Genomic DNA, 19,549 nt, shown 5'->3' on the forward strand with positions numbered 1-19,549 from the left:
AGGATGTAGGGCAAGAAAAAATTCTCATTCACTGTCAGTGGGAATGCAAAATGGCATAGCCACTCTGGAACAAAGTTTGGCATTTTTTTACAAAATCAGATATAGTCTTACCATACAATCCAGCAATTGTACTCCTTGGTATTTCTCCAAGGGCACTGAAAACTTATACAAAATCCCATACTTTGTTTTTAATTAGAATATAATTATATATAGCACTTTAATCATAATTGCAAAAACCTGGAAGCAACCAAGATGTCCTTTAATAGGTGAATGGATAAAAGAACTGTAATACTCCAGACCATGGAATATTATTCAGCACTAAAAAGAAATGAGCTATCAAGCCTCAAAAAGACATGGGACAATTTTAAATATTAGTAAATGAAATGAGTCGATTTGAAAAGGCTACATACTGTAGGGTTCCAAATAAACAACATTCTAGAAAACGCAAAACTATAAAGACAAAAAAAATCAGTGGTTGTTGGAACTTGGAGAGAAGGAGAGATGAACAGGTGGAGCATAAAGGATTTTTAGGGCAGGGAAACTTTCTTTATACTATAATGGTGGACATGTCATTATACATTTGTTAAAACTGATACACTATAAAATACAAAGAATGAACTCTGATGTAAACTGGAAAAAGAAAGTTAGAGGCCTCATACTAGCTGATTTCATGACTTATTATAAAGCTGCAGTAATGAAAAGAGGGTGTCACTGGTGAAAAGACAAACACATAAATCAATAGAGCAAAACAGTGATTCCTGAAATAGACCCACACATACATAACCAATGGATTTTTTATTAAGGTACCAAAATTATTAAATGAAGAAAGGATAGTTTCTTCAATAAATAAAGTAAACGGAGGCCCACATGTAAAAGAGAAAAACTGAACCTCAATCTATACTGTGCACCATTTATAAAAAACAACTTGAAATAGATTATAGATTTAAATGTAAATCCTAAAACTTCTAGAACATAATAGAAAACCACTGGGTTAAGTAAAGAATTCCTAGGTAGGACACAAAAAAGCACCATATGTAAAAGAAAAGAAAAAATTAACAAATTAGATTTCATCAAAACTTAAAACTGCTCTTTGAGAGACACTATCAAGAAAATGAAAAGGCAAGCCATAAAGTAGGAGAAAATATTTGCAAAACACGTTTCTGCTAAAGAACTCATAAATCCCAAATTTAAAAAAACACCCAGTTTAATAAATGGGCAGAAAATTTGAGGAAGCACTTCATCAAAAGACACAAGAATGGCAAATATGCATGTGAGGGGAAGTTCAACATCATGAATCCTTAGGGAAATGCAAATTAAAATGACAGAAAAATACCAATATATCTTTATTAAAATGGCTTTAAAAATAAAGACAATGACAAAGTACTGGCCAAGATATGGAGCAACTAAGAGCTCTCATACATTGCTGGTGGAATACAGCTGGGCAGTTTCCTATCCGTTGAACATACATGAACCATACGATGCCATTCCTAGATATTTACCCAAGAGAAATGAAAACTTATGTCCACACAAAATACTGCACTCTAATCCTTACAGCAATTTTATTCATTAATCCCCTAAATCTGGAAACAACCCAAATATGCCCATCAGCTGTTGAATGGGTAAATAATAATAATGTATTGCAAATGAATTCTCATGGGGTTAAGATGAAATTCAGATTAACAGAAAAAATTATTCCTTTCTGATTTTATAAGAATATTAGAGAAACCTATTTCCTAAAATTTCCTCTTTAAGACACTATGACATAGTTAAAATGATTCATAAGTGACAATCTTTATCCACTCACAGGTTCTTGAAGCCACAGAAGCTGTCACTAACAGCTACATCCATTAATGAGTGTATTGAGAGCCAGTAAACACTGACTGACATATTCTTTCATTCATATACTTACTGAGTGCCCACTATGGGCACTAGGCTACACACATGAAGATTCAAGGTCCAATGCACATGCTCACTAGAAAGGCAGTCAAGTGGTAAGTGCAGAGTGCTGGAGCAGAATCAGGGGCTTCTGAATGGAACTGTGGAGAAAGGAGTAACAACTGCCATCTAGATGAGGAAAGGGGAAAAGGCAATGAGGCAAAGCAAAGGCACAGAAGCAAGGTAACATGACTCTCTGAGGTGACTATGAGTAGTTCGGCTTAGATGAAACAAGGAGTTGAGGGGTGGAGAGGGGGTAGGCACATATGAAATTCCATGAGCCAGTAGGTAGGCTGGCGCCATGACAGTAAGAGCCTTGGATGCTGGCAAGTCCTCAGAGGACTTTAAAGTCCAACAGAAAGAACGCAGTGTGTTTCAGATCTCACCCGCAGAATGAACTGTAACGACTAGAGGCAGAGAGGCAGCTGGACAGCTGTTGCAGCAAGCTAGAGAGAAGAGCAAAAGGCCTGTAGCCAACTGCAGCACAAAGGGCTGATGGAGAGAGATATCGTTAAGGTGCTGCGCTGGGTGGGGGCCCCAGGACCAGCTTAGTGACGCTTGGGAATGTGTTAAAAATGCAAACTATTAGGCTCCACCCCAAATGTACTGAATCAGATTCTTCGAATTCGGTAAAGCCCAATAATCTGTGTTTTAAGAAGTCCTTCAGATGTCTGTGATGCATATTTAGATCTGAGCACCACCTACCCATACGACTTTGGCGGATGACTGAATATGAAAGATCAGGGCAAATGAGAGGTTGAAAACGATTCCAGGGTGTCTGGCTTGAACAGTGAGGCAGACTACCACACTCCATTCACTGAGGGAGGGGACAGTGGAGGGCAAGCAGCTCTGGAGAGAAGGGACTTAGACTCCCTGGGGCAGAATCTTATATATATAAAAAAATGAAGCCTAGAAATGTGAAATGATATACCAGGACCACTTCTCTTACTGTTTTCATTCTGTCTCATGCAAATATATTTTATAGCTCAAAACAGTAAGATGAACAAATATTTAGAGACATAAGAACCCAAGATCAGTCTACAGAAAATAGTTTTTGGGTTTTTTGCTGTGCTTTATATTGAGCACTGTGTTGCTAATAGAACCTCTCAATCATTTATGGAATTAAGAGAATGTGTTGGAACTGAAATAGTATGTTCTAGGACCAATATCTCAAATATGCCATTGTGGTACCACAAAACATGCCTATAAGCTTAAGATGTAAAGTGCCAAATTTTGTTTAAAGTAAAGATATGGAGGCTTTTCCTGATTCTGCCTCTAAAGCTACATTATGGTATAAGCTTATCTGCACTGTTCTATGCTACATTATGGTATAAGCTTATCTGTACTCTTCTATGCTTAGCTTAAGTCAGGAGGCCTGAATTCTCATATTGGCAGTGCCACTACCTAGCTGTGGACCTAGACCTAGTCAATATACCACTCTGGTGTCCAGCTTCCTTCTATATCATGAAGGGATTAGATGAGATGAACACTTAGATCCTTCTAGCTGTAACATTTATTATTTATGAGGATGAATTGATGGGACTGGTCTTCTCAGTGCTTTGTTATATGATGCCTTTTTTTTTTTTTAAGGTTTTATTTATTTATTTAACAGAGAGAGAAATCACAAGTAGGCAGAGAGGCAGGCAGAAAGAGAGAGAGAGAGAGAGAAGGGGAAGGAAGCAGGATCCCTGCTGAGCAGAGAGCCTAATGCGGGGCTCAAGTGACCTTGGGATGGAAATTTACCTCTTTGAGTCTCAAATAGGCTTTTAAAAAGGTGAAAAGGTCAACAATATCAAATTTGCTAAGAAGTCAAAGAAGGTCTTAACTTTGGATTTAGCAAGATGGAGTTCTTTGATGACCTTAGTGAAAATGAATTCAGATGAATGACGGAACTGGCTGAAAATGTGGAAGAATAAGTGGGAGATGAGGAGTTTGAAAAAGCAGGTAGAGACCATCCATTAAGTAAAGGAAGGACAGGGGCGCCTGGGTGACTCAGTTGTTAACCACCTGTCTTTGGCTCATGTCATGAACCCAGGGTCCTGGGATCAAGCCCTGCATCCGGCTCCCTGCTCAGAGGGAAGCCTGCTTCTCCCTCTCCCACTTCCCCTGCTTTCTTGTGTTCCCTCTCTTGCTGTGTGCCTCTGTCAAGCGAATACAATCTTAAAAAAAAAAAGAGAGAGAGAGAGAGAGAAAAGAAAGGAAAGAAAGATACAACAGTGGCTGCAGGATGAAATGGGAATGAGAGGAGACACTGAATGAAGTGTTATTTGGTTGGTTTTAAGATGGAAACATTTGAGCAGTCTGAGAACCCAATGACAAAGATACAGTTGAGGGGGAACAGCTGCCAGACAAAGAAGGGATAAAGTTCCTAACAAATGGGTAGGAACAAGGAAGAATTAGCCTCTGATAAGACATCCCTTTATTATAAAAGGAGGCAAATATAAAAAGAGGAATAAAATACATACAAATATAGACAGATTTATACATTTGGTATTGGAAAGATGAGGACTCCCACATAATGGCTTCTATTTTCTCTACAAAAGAAGAGAAAAGGTCTCCAGCTGGGGGTGCAGCCACTGGAAAGAGGTGAGGTTTCAAATAATCCTTGTGAAGAACCAAACAAAGGAATGACCACAGAAACAGTAAAACTGCTAGGCAGTTTGGAGGGCCCACTGAAGTGTAATCACAAAATTACAGTGGAACAAAGCTGCCCCATTGTACTGCAGCTCACTCCTGCAGGTAGAGATTAATGAAAATGTAATATTCTTTGGCATTGTTCCTTTCTTCCTTACCTACCGGTAGGACCTGGAATAGGTCCCCTCCACCATTCTCATCTCCCAGACAGATTCCTAAATGCTAACAGGAAAAGGAATCAAACTGCTGCATTTATTCTACACTAAACATGACTGGGAACATCTAGGAAAGGACTGAAAGTTTTCTAAACTCTGAGTCAGTGCTTATGGGTAAACTGTAAATTTCTCGTTGGAACATTCTGTCTTTTGAAAACAACTTCTGACAAGTAAGCAGAATTATTACCGTGGGATTCCACTTCTAAGCAAAAATGTACAGAAATAAGTAGTAAACTGGAAATCTTTACCTTAATGTGTGTGAATTATTACCGTAAATCAGAAAGCACAAGAACTCTTTTGTTTGAAAATCAACTGCATGGAATTATAATTTCTCGGAGTACACACTACTTCTTGATGATGAGAACTCACCCATGTGATGCTTCCCAGGCTTCCTCTTCTTCTAGAAGATCTCTTATGATATCTGAACTGGAACTAAAAGGACATGTACATCAATATTGTCAGACAATAAAAAGACCATAACCACATGGTTCCATTATATGAAATTCTAGAAAACGCAAACTAATCTCTAGTGATAGAAAGCAAACTAGCAGATCAGTGATTGATTACCTGCAGGGGGCAGAGGGTGGGCAAGGAGGGATTACAAAGTGGCACAAGGAAACTCTGGGAGTGGACAGGTTCGTTGTCTTGATTGTGAAGATGATTTCATAGCTGTATACATGTATCAAAACTCATCAAACTGCGTGCTTTATATATTTGCAGTTTATTATACATCAATGTAAAAAAACTTAATAAACTAGCAATAATAAAGAAAAAATCATTAAAGTTTAAATAAATCCTTCAACATAAAACCTGCATTAAAATGGAATACAGGGACGCCTGGGTGGCTCAGTTGGTTGAGCAACTGCCATCGGCTCAGGTCATGATCCCAGCGTCCTGGGATCGAGTCCCACATCGGGCTCCTTGCTCAGCAGGGAGCCTGCTTCTCCCTCTGCCTCTGCCTGCCATTCTGTCTGCCTGTGCTCGCTCTCCCCCCCCCAATTAAAAAAAAAAATTAAAAAATCTTTAAAAAAAAATTGTACTATTTAAAAAATAAATAAATAAATAAATAAAATTTAAAAATAATAAAATGGAATACAGTCACAAACCTTTTTAATCTCCCATGGCAACCAAAGATCAAATTGTGTTTAAAAGACTGCACTCCAGTAATGAGATTCACAATGAGACATTAAGTTCCTAAGTGGCTTTTAGTCTCTTTGTAGCCAAAGTAAAGTAAAATTTAATTAATTTGAATTGTGCTAATAATGGAATTTGTTATAATACAACCTGGCTTAAAGTGTCATATAATCTTTGGTCTATCTGTGCAGGACACAGGGTAAAATAAGGTTATAGAGGACATGTATAATTTCTTAAAAAGAAAAAAGTGTTCCAAAACTTTTAGCATCTTGTTCTTACCCAAATAATTCTTACCAAGTAAGTAAAAAGAAAAAAAGATGTGCATCAATAGCAAAAAAGCATTTCTTTAGGTATCCAAGACAAAAAACTGTGAAGGGCATTTCATGGGACAACTCAGAAACAGGAGTCACTACCCCAGGGTGGAGAAGGTTAAAACAAAGGAATAACTTTCTCCTGTATGAGAAACAATAGGATTGGCTATGTCTATGCCAATCATTTTCTTTTTCTTTCTTTTTTTTTTCTTTTAAAGATTTTATTTATTCATTTGACAGAGATCACAAGAAGGCAGAGAGGCAGACAGAGAGAGAAAGGGAGGGAAGCAGGCTCCCAGCTGAGCAGAGAGCCCAATGCAGGGCTCGATCCCAGGACCCTGAGATCATGACCCGAGCCGAAGGCAGAGACTCAACCCGCTGAGCCACCCAGGTGCCCCTATGCCAATCATTTTCTAATGATACTCAGATAACATAAGGTTAAAAATTATGGACCTATAAGAAGAATGAATAATGATTCATTCTCAACTACTGACAAATCACTTTGAAGCAATGTTTGCCTGTAGTTCATGAACAAAACAAGGCAACAACCATCAATCAACACTCCTCTGTGCCAAATATTTTACTCAAGGGGTACCCCCCAAACCCTAAGCCTCTCAAGGAGCTATATGCACGAGCCCTTCTGACTGTGGTTCGTTCATGTGTGGAATGGCCTCTGTGTGGCGATTCCATGTGCCGTGCAGGGGTAGTGACCCTCCAACACAGCTAGTTCAGTGGTTCTCAGGCATTTCAGGATAAGGATCTTCAGATGGAAGCAACAATGCATTCACTATAGGTGGCTTGAGAAAATAAATAATAATAAAGTATTATAAATTTAGTAAGTCTTCTAGTCTATATTTTACTCATTACAGTGGCACATGCAGGACAGTGAAAAAACAGTAGTACCTGGATTTGTGAGACACTCTCTAAAGATAATTCTTGCTATGTATGTGCTCTTGCAGGCCCCGTGAATCTTTCCTTCAAGCCCCTGGGTTGGGAAGATCTGATCTAAAGTATCACAGTAACTAAGCATCTGCTACTCTTCTACATTTGAGGGTGCCCCCCTCATGCAAATGCAAGTGCCCCATTAAATAATAATATTCATTTTATTGGTAATTTGTATTTTACTGTAAACTGTCTTAAAACAAGCATTCTCATTAAATAGCTAGCTAAATCTAGTATTAGGAGAGAAGGGAGAAAAGCAGAAGGTCCTTGAGGAGATACAGGCAGATTGCACCAACTTTATGAATTTTCTAAGAGACAGACCCTCATAGCCACTTACTAGGGAGAGCTAATAGCTACAGCCACCCTCACCCCCACAGAAGCAGTCTACCCTTTCCACTCCCAACAGCCCAACCTTTGTTATTCCTTACTTCACTTTTAACTACTACAACTTTATAAAGAAAACTGAAGCTGTTTTCATGAAACTTTTTTTTTCCTCTTCTCTCTCCTGTTACACTGATAGCATCACCCACTCTTCATCACCTGGACAGAGCTACGGCAGTGTTTCCCAACCTTTTTCTTTATCGTCCCCAACCTAAAGATCTTTTTAAGACTTTTTATTTTTCCATAATTGCCTTTCTATGAGATTTTAATACTGAAATATTATGTGTACCTATTTATATATTGTATGTGTGTCTATATATATGCTTTATACACAGAGTAAGTTGGTTTTTTGTGTTTTGTGTGTGTGTGTGTGTGTGTGTGTTGGCCATCCAGCCTCCTTGCTGCCAAGAACCAAGTTCCATCCACTAGGGAGCTCCTATCGAGAAGCCATAAGCGAAGGGAATGGGAGTTAAAGGGTGGTCATGAGCTCTGGGTCCTGGTAGGTGTCACAGGGCTAGAAGAAATAAAGTGTGCTTCTTGCCAACATCCCCAACAACACAAATACACAGTTGTGGGTTTTTTGTTGTTTTTTTTTTTTTTTGTTTTTAACAGAAAAGTTACAAAGTATCTATCCTGTTCTAGCTAAGTAAGCATGACAGCTGGGCCTGTCAACTAACCTAGTCGTCTTGTGGTCAATTTACCTACAGGCTTTCAAATCACCAGTAGAAATCATTGATTTGTTAAAAGAAAATATTTGCAGTACATTAGTGACAAAAACCTAAGCAGTTTTTGCTACACTACCTCAGTGAAAACAGATGGTAGAGGAAGTTCACAAAAAACACTTCTCAAAAATGATCTGCAGTCTCCTCTTGCTCTGTGACTTCAATACCCCTGACTAGCCACACTGCCCAGCTAGCTCCAACATCCTCAGTTCTCACCTCCTTTCCTTCTGCCCCAGTTTAGTTACTAATCTGAATGACATAAACTTTACCTACAGTGATATTTCAGGATTATTTGCTATATCTGCTACTCTGATTCTAGTCACCACTAAGAAACAGAGTTGGAGTGCCTGGATGGCTGAGTTAGGTGAGCATCCGATTCTTGATTTTCTGCCCAGGTCATGATCTCAGGATCATAAGATCAGACCCCCGGTAGGCCTCTGTGCTGGGTACGGTGCCTGCTTAAAAAGATTCTCTCCTGGGGTGCCTGGGTGGCTCAGGAGGTTAAAGCCTCTGCCTTTGGCTCGGGTAATGATCCCAGGGTTCTGGGATGGAGCACCGCATTGGGCTCTCTGCTCAGCAGGGAGCCTGCTTCCCCCTCTATCTCTGCCTGCCTACCTGCAATTTCTATCTGTCAAATAAATAAATAAAATCTTTAAAAAAAAAAAAGATTCTTTCTCTTCCTTTTCCTCTGTCCCTCCCCACATCTCCCAAAAAACAACTAAGAGTTGATGCTAATACAATTAAAACAGCAGAGAGACTTGTTCGTTCCTTTTTAAAGTAATGCACTCACCAAATTCTACTTAAAAACCACATTCCTGAAATTACACATACGGTTTCACAAATAGGATTTTATAAAAAGACTACTGGGCACAATAGTCAGTATTACTAAAATTAACACTCACAGATCTCTTCCTTGTGGATAGTAATTAATATTTTTGAAGTCTTAGTCATTTTACTATGACTTGGAGATCAAAAATTCCTTTCATATACTTTCAAGATCTCTAAAAAACCCTCCACAGGAGAAAATATTCACTCTGTTATACAAGGGGTCAGAGCATGTATGAGTCTAAACAGCTATAGCTTTTAATTCTCAGATTTTCAGAGTAAATCTCAGCTCCTCTACTATTTGGGTTTGAACATTCTGGTAGACCATGCTTTAAGAAGCTGGATGAACATGAGGTCAGGTATATAAAAGTCACAGCTCCCAATATAAGGATGTTTAAACTGTGTTCTCTGATGTTACCATTAGTCCAGGCTAGACCAGGAATTATTCTATAGATTAAATAGACATAAGGACTCACAGACAAAAATATTAATCTTGAATTCTATGGAATTCCCAACCTCTGCTCAGAAAGATTCTAGTAGATCTATTTAAAACATCCATACTTAATTTTCATACCATTTAACCTTTATTTTCAGCTCAAACCTTCAGAAATATAAGCTAAACTGTTTTTGGCTTGTTGGTCTTGGACCTAACTGGACTTTCTATAACATTTTGCTCTTGTTATTCTCTTACCAAAAGTAGTAGCACAACATTTTAACAGGCAAAGGAAAACACATTTTGTATCTTTCTTTTGCAGTATCTGATTTCATCGTACTAGTTAAGATTTTACCACCAAAGCTGGAAAGATACCTTATACCTCTCACAATTGTATATGACTGATAAGACAACCCAGAAAATAAGAAATCACAGATTTTAGTATCAAACAGTTGAGTTTCAGTGCTGCTCCTGTTACTTGATATGTAATACTGGGCAAGTTACTTAGTCTTTCCAAGTCTTAATATTCTCACCTATAAGGTCAGGATGGTAACACATGCAGTTCATGAGGATATTTTAAAGTTTAATCAATAAAACATGGAGAATGGTTAGCACAGAGCTTAGCGCATAGTAAATGTTCAATAAATAGTGCTTCCATTTTCATATAACAAATCTGGGTCTGAATTACATGAATAACTGCCTCAGCACTATGCTTCCATTTGCGCTAGGAGACCTGATCAGTATGTGCTCTATTTTAATCTCCGATTTCCACTGTTTCTATGACACCAGGGTGCAAATTCATCAGAACTTGTTATTTATCCAGCATGGCAGGTACACAGGGTACCGTGGGGTAGCAAAAATGCAAACATCTGCTATAAAAAATCCTGTGGATTAAAGATTACTTACAAGTGGGATTTTGCTATTATCTAGTAGTTACTCCACCACCCTCCCCCACAGGCCCATCTCTTCTCATAATTACGGCATTAACTTGAGCATGCTTGATATATCAAACCCAAAAACAAAACCAGAAACCTCCTTAAGGATAGACCACTGGAGGACTGATAGAGAGCACACAGTGCCACCAGACAACGGTATCTAACTAAATGCTGCTGGCTCCCATGAATCCTTCCTCAAATCCTTATTTTTTGTAATCTGTTCTTATTCTGCAGGAAAAGCAGCAGCTTATATGCCCAATGTTAGCAGCAGGCTAACAATAAAACATTAGAATAGTAAGCATCCTATGTTCAAACAAGAAATCACTCAATGTTGACAATGACAAAAATGACCACTTTTTGAGCAACTACTACTACAAACCACTGTAATAATTAGCCAATGTGCCTTAGCTTTACTTCATATAAGCAGCCTAGGTTTTATCCCCACAGATGGACAAAAGATCGGGGACATTAAAGTAAGTTAAAAACAACAACAACAACAACAAACAGGGATGCGAATGCAAAGCTCCTCTTCTTTTTACCACACTGTGCTGCTTCAACCAGCAGCAGCAGAATGAAAAATGCTATTAATCCACAAGAGTTAAAAAAATACTACTTTCTCCTATACACTCATCAATAAGGTTTATCAGACAACTACCAATAAGGCTCATGGATAAAGCATAGCTAAGAGTTTCACTGCTCTCCATTACATCTAGAAAAATATAAATGAAGCTAGATTCAGATACAAGAATAAGAACTTTTTTATCAAGTAATACATGATAAATCCTTAAGAGATGAAAGCAAACCTTACTTAAAACTAAGATTATGTTTAATTTACAAAGCATTCACAATATATAACACCTCATTTGTTTAGTTTTGTTGTTTTCAGAATCACCCAGGGAGGTTGGCCCAGCAAACACACACACACACACACACACACACACAAACCAAAAAAACACTATCCTTCCATTTTATCAACAGGGCAAGTGAAACCCAGGGAAATTAATCCAACAATCGGCTACATGCTGGGAACCACTCTAGTGTCAGAAAACCATGACTGAGATGAACTTCCACAAACAAAAACGCCTACCTGCTAGGTATGAGGATCTCATAGACACATACATTTCAAGGACTTGATGTCATAGTATCTTAGGTGAAGATGTATTCCCCCCAAAACAATGTTACATTCAACCAAAGGACAGTAGACTCATTTACCACCTAGTTTAAGTTCTTCTGAAAACACAAAAGGCGCGACAGAACTATTCGACATTCCCACATTTCTCTAAAAACTTCCAACAAATAAATATTACCACCTGAAACACAGGGAATCATTTAGCTTCCAGAGGTATTTTGAAGTTCATAAGTGACATATGACCATAATAAAGTACAGTAATGTATTTTAGTAGAAAAAGATTTTGTGGCAACATTAAATTCAATAAATGTCACATTCTTAAAAGTTAAAAAACAAAATGCATTGGCAACCTTCCAAAAGCAACCATGAAGATTTTTAAAAATACAAATTATAGTAATATACTTATAACTTATGTTACTGTTTCCTTTGATGTTTTCTTTAGATATTTTCTGTTGACCAGAAACATAAACTTATTTAGCAATTTTTCCAATAATCCCAATGCCTCCTAAATTACAAAATCTCTTTAATATCTTTCTCTTACCGTACTGCCTGCATCATCCAATTTCATTAACCAATTTATATTAACACTGAAGGTAACAAAGATTTCCAGACTCTATTTTAAAGAATACAGACTTTTTTCCATTTAAAGTAGACTAATATATTTACAATCAAAATGACATAAAAAGATTTGCACTGAGAAATCTCACATTCTCCTCACTACCCTACCAACCCATTCCCCCTTGTCTCCAAAATGTAATCACTTATTAGTTTTTTTATTCTTCAGGTGTTCTTTATGAAAAAACAAATAAATATAAGTATACACTATCCCCCACCCGCCTTATAGAAAGGAAACCACATGCTACCTATGCTGTTTTGAACAACGGTCTTTTCACTTACAAATCTATCCTGGGAATCTCTCCCTTATTAAGCACACAGAGATTGTCCTTTTGAACAACCACAAAGTATGTCATTGTATGGCTGTATTAGATAGTTTAATCAACCAGCCCCAATGATAAATACCTGAGTAGTTTCCAGTCTTTTGTTATTATGTACACAATAAATAACTTTGTGTGTAAGTCACTGTGTAAATGTGCAGGCGGAATCTGGAGAACAAATTCATTGAATACTGACTAAAAAGCAAAACAACAGTACTTTTGGTTGATCCCATCAGATTCTTCTCCTTCGGAATGGTATTAAGTAGCACCAGCTACTTGAACAGTGTCTGTTTCCTCACAGCCTTAACAGCAGAGGATGCAAGAAAATGTTAAGATTTTTTTGTCAACCTATCAGGTGAGAATTGGATTTAATTTGTATTTCTCTTTCAGCAAACCATCTCTATTCATGACTTTTGCCCATTCTTCTCCTGGGTTTGTGGGTCCTTTCCTTATCGGTCAGTCCTTTCCTTATCAGATGCTCAAAAAGACTATCTACTCCTGAATATTTTCTTTAAAAAGGTACTATTAAGCCTCTATAAATGATAAGAAAAAGTATTAGTATGTCTTCTTTCATTGTCAAAAAATACTTGTATTAAGTTATATATCAAAGTTGAATATTACTTTTTTAAAGCTACATATTTGACATTTTCGCAGTGGGTGAGAAAGAATTCCAAAGCAATCATTATATTTATCTTAATTTTAATTCGAGCTGCAATTCACTATCAAACCTGTCTGATTCTTTCAAGTATCCTACACTATCCTCTATAATTCATGCAGGAATTCTGGCTAACCAAAATTAACTATCATTCTGAGCTGTATATGAGCAACTAAACATGCCAGAAAACAAAACAAAACGTCTATTCATTTGACTTTATCTGCTAACTAATCTCATTTGAAATTCTTTTTTTTTTTTAAAGATTTTATTTATTCATTTATTAGACAGCAAGAGAGAGAGCACAAGCAGGGGCAGCAGCAGATAGAGGGAGAGAGATAAACAAACTCCCCACTGAGCAAGGAGCCTGACACGGGGCTCAATCCCAGGCTCCTGGGACCACAACCCAAGAAAAAGGCAGATGCTTAACCAACTGAGCCACTCAGATTCCCCTCTCATTTTAAACTCTTGACCACAAATCTGAAATGGACCATCCTTGCTACCAGGCAATCCTATAATACTTACCTGGCACATTCTGAGTCCCACTCTCAAAAGGACTCATACCTTCCCAAATCACCTATCACCCACCCTACTCCCACTCTCAGCTGATGAAACAGCCTTAGCTACATTAAGAAAATAAAAACCACCAGGCAGACTTGCTGGTCATGCCTTGGTGAGATGCTTACTGAGTAAGCACTAAATTGCTAAAACTATTCACCCAGTTGCTAAAGATATAAATTTAGGATTCATCCTTGATGCTGAGCTTTTCCTTGCTCACCATATACAAACTATCTGCAACTTCTGCAGCTCCTACCTCCAAAATACATCCCCAATCCCACCCATTTCTATCTTCACTATCATTATGCAGATGCACCTCACCACAAACCCTATAATGGATCACTACAAAAGCCTAACTAGTCTCCTTGTTACCACTCTTGCTTCACTTCCAGAACCCTCTCCCCCCATTCATTCTCACATTTGAAGTTAAACTTTTTTTTTTTTTTTAAAGATTTTATTTGTTTATTTGACAGACAGAGATCACAAGTAGGCAGAGGGGCAAGCAGAGAGAGGAGGGAAGCAGGGTCCCTGCTGAGCAGAGAGCTAGATGCAGAACTCAATCCCAGGACCCTGAGATCATGACCTGAGCCGAAGGCAGAGGCTTAACCCACTGAGCCACCCAGGCGCCCTTGGAGTTAAACCTTTAAAAACACATAAAACAGACCGCTTGGGATCAGAACAATACAGATAAATCATTTGGTCTCTAAATTGACCTGTAGATTCAACTGAATCTCAACCAAAATTCCTTTTTTTTTTTTTGTTATAGCAATAGACAAGTTGATTTTAAAGTTTATATGGAGATGCAAAGCACTAAAAGAGCCAAAACAATTTCGAAGGTCATCACAGGCACCTCTGGCCTCCACCATCACCTCTTCATAACACACAAATAACTTTTCTGTGTGCCAAGAAGAAGGGTTAGGAAACACTGTATTAAAGAGAGAAGCAGACCTTTAGGTCAATCTCTTTAAATTCTTCAAAAAAAGTTAAAAAAAAGTACTGTGTGTTGGTTTTTTAAGAGAAATAAAAGGACTTTAGTTTAATTCCAGACATTGGAATCCTCTTGGCTGTCTCAAAAAATTCTATTTCAAAATATAAACATGTATGCTTATGTTTTACTTACAAACTTAAGAAATAAAAGAAGACATCAACTCTGAGAGTCTAATGTAAGGGAAAAATTTTTTAATTGGCAAAATTTTCACTGCTACAACTAGATACTGAATCAAACTCTCAAGTTAAATGGGCAGGGGGGCAAAACCATGATGCTTCATTTTGTTTTTATTCTTTAGATTGTCAGCCATATAATGACTGATACAAATAAAAAAAAAAAAAACTCAAAGATAACAAGATCACAGTAACAGTTACAATATTTACCTCCATAAGGAGAAATAAATGAAAAGACAAGCAACATTGCAAAGATGAAAATCTCCCCTATAACTTAAGAGGAAGCTTTCATCTCATTACAAATTTCTGTAAAAACAGGGACCAAGGGGCTGGATATGAAGCTCATACTGAGACTAGCTTGACTTCTGCACAGCCAGACCAACTTCTACATCATCTACCCACCTGTCTACCCCAAGAAGGCACATTCAACTGTGCAAATGTGAGAAGCCAGGCCAATACTAACCACACAAACCACAGAAATCCAGGATTAATTCAAAGTTGAGGCAATAAAACTCCAGTCTCATGATAAGTTCACAGAGGAGAAGAATCTGAAAACTACCTTATATTGCTGGAATTTAGGCAGTGGACATTGAACCTTCTTGCAACTAAGTTCCTAAAAAAATGAAGTGTCAGACTAAATGACCTAGTGCATGAGAAAGAATAATCCCTCCAAACTGTACTTACACCAAATTTTAATGTTCTGATACAGTTTTCTAATTTCGTATTCGTTACTATTACCCATACTCCAATAATACATTCTAAATGGCTCTAATAAAATGTACTTATTAGTACAAGAGAAGCATACTATCGTACACATTAATGCAATATTAAAGGCTTCTATAACTGACTTCTGTAGAATTACTTAAAAAAAAAAAAGGCTTCTGCATTTGAGGCCTGTTACATTTTAACACTCAAATCTCTCTAAGATACAAGAACAATGAGCACTACTCATGTGGTAAAATCAAAGGAGGAAGCAAAATCAGCAATTTTATATGTACCCATGTTCCAGAATATTTGTGTGGGAATAAAGAGAACAGAGAACATGTGCAAATTAACACTGCATGTCCTAACAAGGCAACCGTACAATCTAGCTTCTAAACCCAGACACTCTGGAGAGTAATATTATGGCTATTAATAATGATACCAGGACAAGAAGTGGAAACTGACCTATCTCAGGGAAATCAGAACATATGCTCATTCTTTAACTAACTGATATTTTGAACAATTCCATTAAAATGCTACAAGCAAAGAAAGCAATGGTGCCTAAGACAAAAGTCCTGATGCAACTCCCATTGTCATGGGCAGGGGTGGGGGGTGGGGGGAGCGGGAGGCAGGACGGGGAACCTGGGCTGTGAATTACTGGCTTCCACTTTACTCACTGACTTTGGATAAGTCCCCTCACCTGTCCAGGCCTCCATTTCCTTACCTGTGGTATGAAGTTACTATAGTTAGTGACTTACTGTATCACCTTCTAACTTGAAAATATTTGTATTCTATCCTAATATGTCTTTTCCCCAAGTTCTGAAGTCCTCCAAGGAGACCTAATCTATCTGTTCCTGATTTAAAAGCAAAGGTAGTATGAAATGAGAAGGCGGAGGGGGGGAAAAACCTCTGATTTTAACTTCCGAGGTGACTATAACAAATTATAAACTAGATCAACTGACTAAAAATATAAAATTCCAATAGCATGCTATGTAAATTATATACTTCTATTCCATCCAAATTCATTCACCAGAACAGGACGCTTATTTTTTTTTTTAAGATTTTATTTATTTATTTCACAGAGATGGAAAGTGGCAGAGAGGCAGGCAGAGAGAGGAGGAAGCAGGCTTCCTGCTGAGCAGAGAGCCCGATGTGGGGCTCGATCCCAGGACCTGAGATCATGACCTGAGCCGAAGGCAGAGGCTTTAATCCACTGAGCCACCCAGGTGCCCCCAGAACTCTGATTTTAAATTTTATTTATTTAATTGTTTGTTTTTTTTTACTGCAGAAGGCTCTTCCCTGGCTGTCCACAGTTGGGGGTCTGGGAGAGTTAATCCAAAATACTGGGTGCATGCCTACTAACATTTAGAATAAAGTGGTAGTTCCTTCAAGGTCTCATACTTGCTCTTCTGAAAGCATTCTGAAAAATACACTATCAGTTACTCTATTTTTTTTTTTAATGAAAAACTGAATTCTGAGCCAGTCAAGATTGCATTCTCAGTTTTATATGTCAAGCTAAATATATCCAGAAGCATAACAAACAAGAATTTGTATGTAGTTTATAAATGTCTGAAAACTAAAAAAGGAAAACACCCTTTAAAAATGTCAACTTTATGCAAGTATTACCTTGTTATGCCAACCAAAACTCTCAACGCTACAGTCACAGTACCAAAACCTTGGGTGATGATCAGACACTGCTCCAAGCTATGGCAATGAAGGTATCATTTGGTAAGTATGGAACCTGGAAGGAACTGCCAGTTTCTATAAGCATTTCAGATACAATAGTAAAAATAATTTTAAAACTTTCTCCTGATAAAGGAAATTGAAGGGCTCAAAGTAATTTTACAGAGGACTTCTGTATTACGCCAGCTCATGAATTTGATAAAAACAAACAAAAATATCTGCCACCTGGGATTGACTCAGAAGGCTGAAAAATCAAGAACTTATTATAAAACAACAACAAAGGTACTCTAAAGAACCTCCTCATATTACCCAATAAAAATACTCCTTGCAAATGTGCTAACATCAACTGCCTGAGAGTTTAAAAAAAAAAAAAACAACCTTATTAATGAACAACAAATATCCTTTGGCAATGAGTACTAGAGAAAAGACAAAACTATTTCTCCTTTCACGTTGTTCTTGGAGGATCACTACTGAAATCAGTTTTACAAGTATATATTCACAAATAAAAATATGGTAACTAAAGGGGATGAAGCATGTTGTAAATTGTACATGTTTTCTCTTATGATGAAATGCAAAGGCTGGGCTACATCTTTGGAGGGAAAATCATTCTACAGAATAAAAATATTAGTACAAGAAAGCAAACTGATTTAAAAAAAAAAAGACAATGGAGAGGAAAGTAGAATTCTTCCCTCAGGCCACATTTATGGATTAAATTTTAACATAGCATAAAATAATAACACATTTATATAATGCACTAAAACAGGGTTTTATTAATTTATATGACTAAATGTAACAAGTAACGTTAAATGAAAGGAAAAATGGAATAGTTCAATAACTAACCTTACTACAACGCAGAATGTGACCAATTTGATGTCCTAAATTTTTTTTATTTTTTTATTTCTTTTTTCTAATTATTTTTTTAAAATAAGCTTTTTATTTTAGGATAGTTTTACATTTACAGAAAAGTTGCAAAGATAGTACAAAACATTTCCACATTTCAATTTCTTCTACTATTACCAGTCTACACTAGTCTGATTCATTAGTTCCAACCAAGGAAGCAATATTAATACATTATTATTAACTAAAGTCCTACACTTGAATTATATTTTTTACAGCTCTAACTAACGTCTTTTTTGTTGTTGTTCCAGGATCCTATCCAGGTCACTACATTCCATTTAGTCCTCTGGTCTCCTGAGGCCCCTCTAGACTGACAATTTCTCAGACTTTCCTTGTTTTTGATGACCCTGTCAGTTGGAGGTGCTGGTCAGGTATTTTGTAGGACCCTCAAATGAAGTTTGTCTGATGTTTTTCTCACAATTTGACTGAGGTTATTGAAAGTGTCATTCCCACCACATCATATCAAGAACACATGCCATCAAGATAACATCACTGTGTGGTGACCTTGATCTTCTGGCTGAGGCAGTGGCTGTCGGGTTTTTGTTTTCTCTTCTTTTCCCTTTCTTTTCTTCCCTTTCACCCCTCCATACTCCCTCCCCACACCTTCCTCCCTCCTCTATTTCTCTCTCTCTCTATCTTCTTCTAACACTTACTCTAGCACTGTCTTGCTCCCTGCCCCAGCTGGGGAATCAGCCATTTCTCCAAGAAGCTATAGTTCCTTCTTTTGGGGATTGTTATGAGAAACCAAGATCAGGGAACTAGGTGTGCTGGTTCCAACTGCGGTGTCCTTGCTTCTTGGCCCTGGCAGCTGACAGAGCAAGGAAATACATGTTTGTACATTAGCTCACTTCCTTACACAGATCTATAAATAGCTCTGTATGTATCCCTCTGAATTTACAGTAAACCGGCCATGAGTTCACCCTGTACCACAATGAAACCTTTAACCTTGCTTTTCTGTAATCTCCCACTCTAACAACATGACTCCCATTTGCCATCCATTTTAAGAGAAGGACATATAGGGGTGCATGGGTGGTTCGGTCAGTTAAGCATCTGCCTTCAGCTCAGGTTATGATCCCAGTGTCCTGGGATCCAGTCCCATATCGGGCTCCCTGCTCAGCAGGGAGTCTGCTTCTCCCTCTGCCTCTGCCTGCCGCTCCCCCTGCTTATGCTCTCTTGCTCTCGCTCTCTCTGTCAAATAAATACATAAAATCTTAAAAAAAAAAAAAAAAAGAGAGAGAGAGAGAAAGAGAGAGAAGCACACATAGCTAACATGACAGAAAAAAATTATGCTCAACTAAAGGTGGATAAGACTTGATAAAAGTCTTCTAAAATAAGTTAGGGAGAAACTTCAACACATATATGTTG

The 19,549-nt window shown here is 37.7% G+C and overlaps 1 protein-coding gene across 1 annotated transcript in view; it reads right to left on the reverse strand.

Moving 5' to 3' along the window:
• Window positions 1–19,549, reverse strand: part of RAD18 (RAD18 E3 ubiquitin protein ligase) — a 112,532-nt gene that overhangs the window by 4,553 nt on the left and 88,430 nt on the right. The window contains exon 12 of the mRNA XM_059161578.1: window positions 5,154–5,216. Within this exon, the coding sequence (XP_059017561.1) occupies window positions 5,154–5,216 (63 nt within the window). The remainder of the gene's footprint in view (window positions 1–5,153; window positions 5,217–19,549) is intronic.

This window comes from Mustela lutreola, chromosome 2, assembly GCF_030435805.1.
Source record: "Mustela lutreola isolate mMusLut2 chromosome 2, mMusLut2.pri, whole genome shotgun sequence".
Classification (NCBI taxonomy): Eukaryota; Metazoa; Chordata; class Mammalia; order Carnivora; family Mustelidae; genus Mustela; species Mustela lutreola.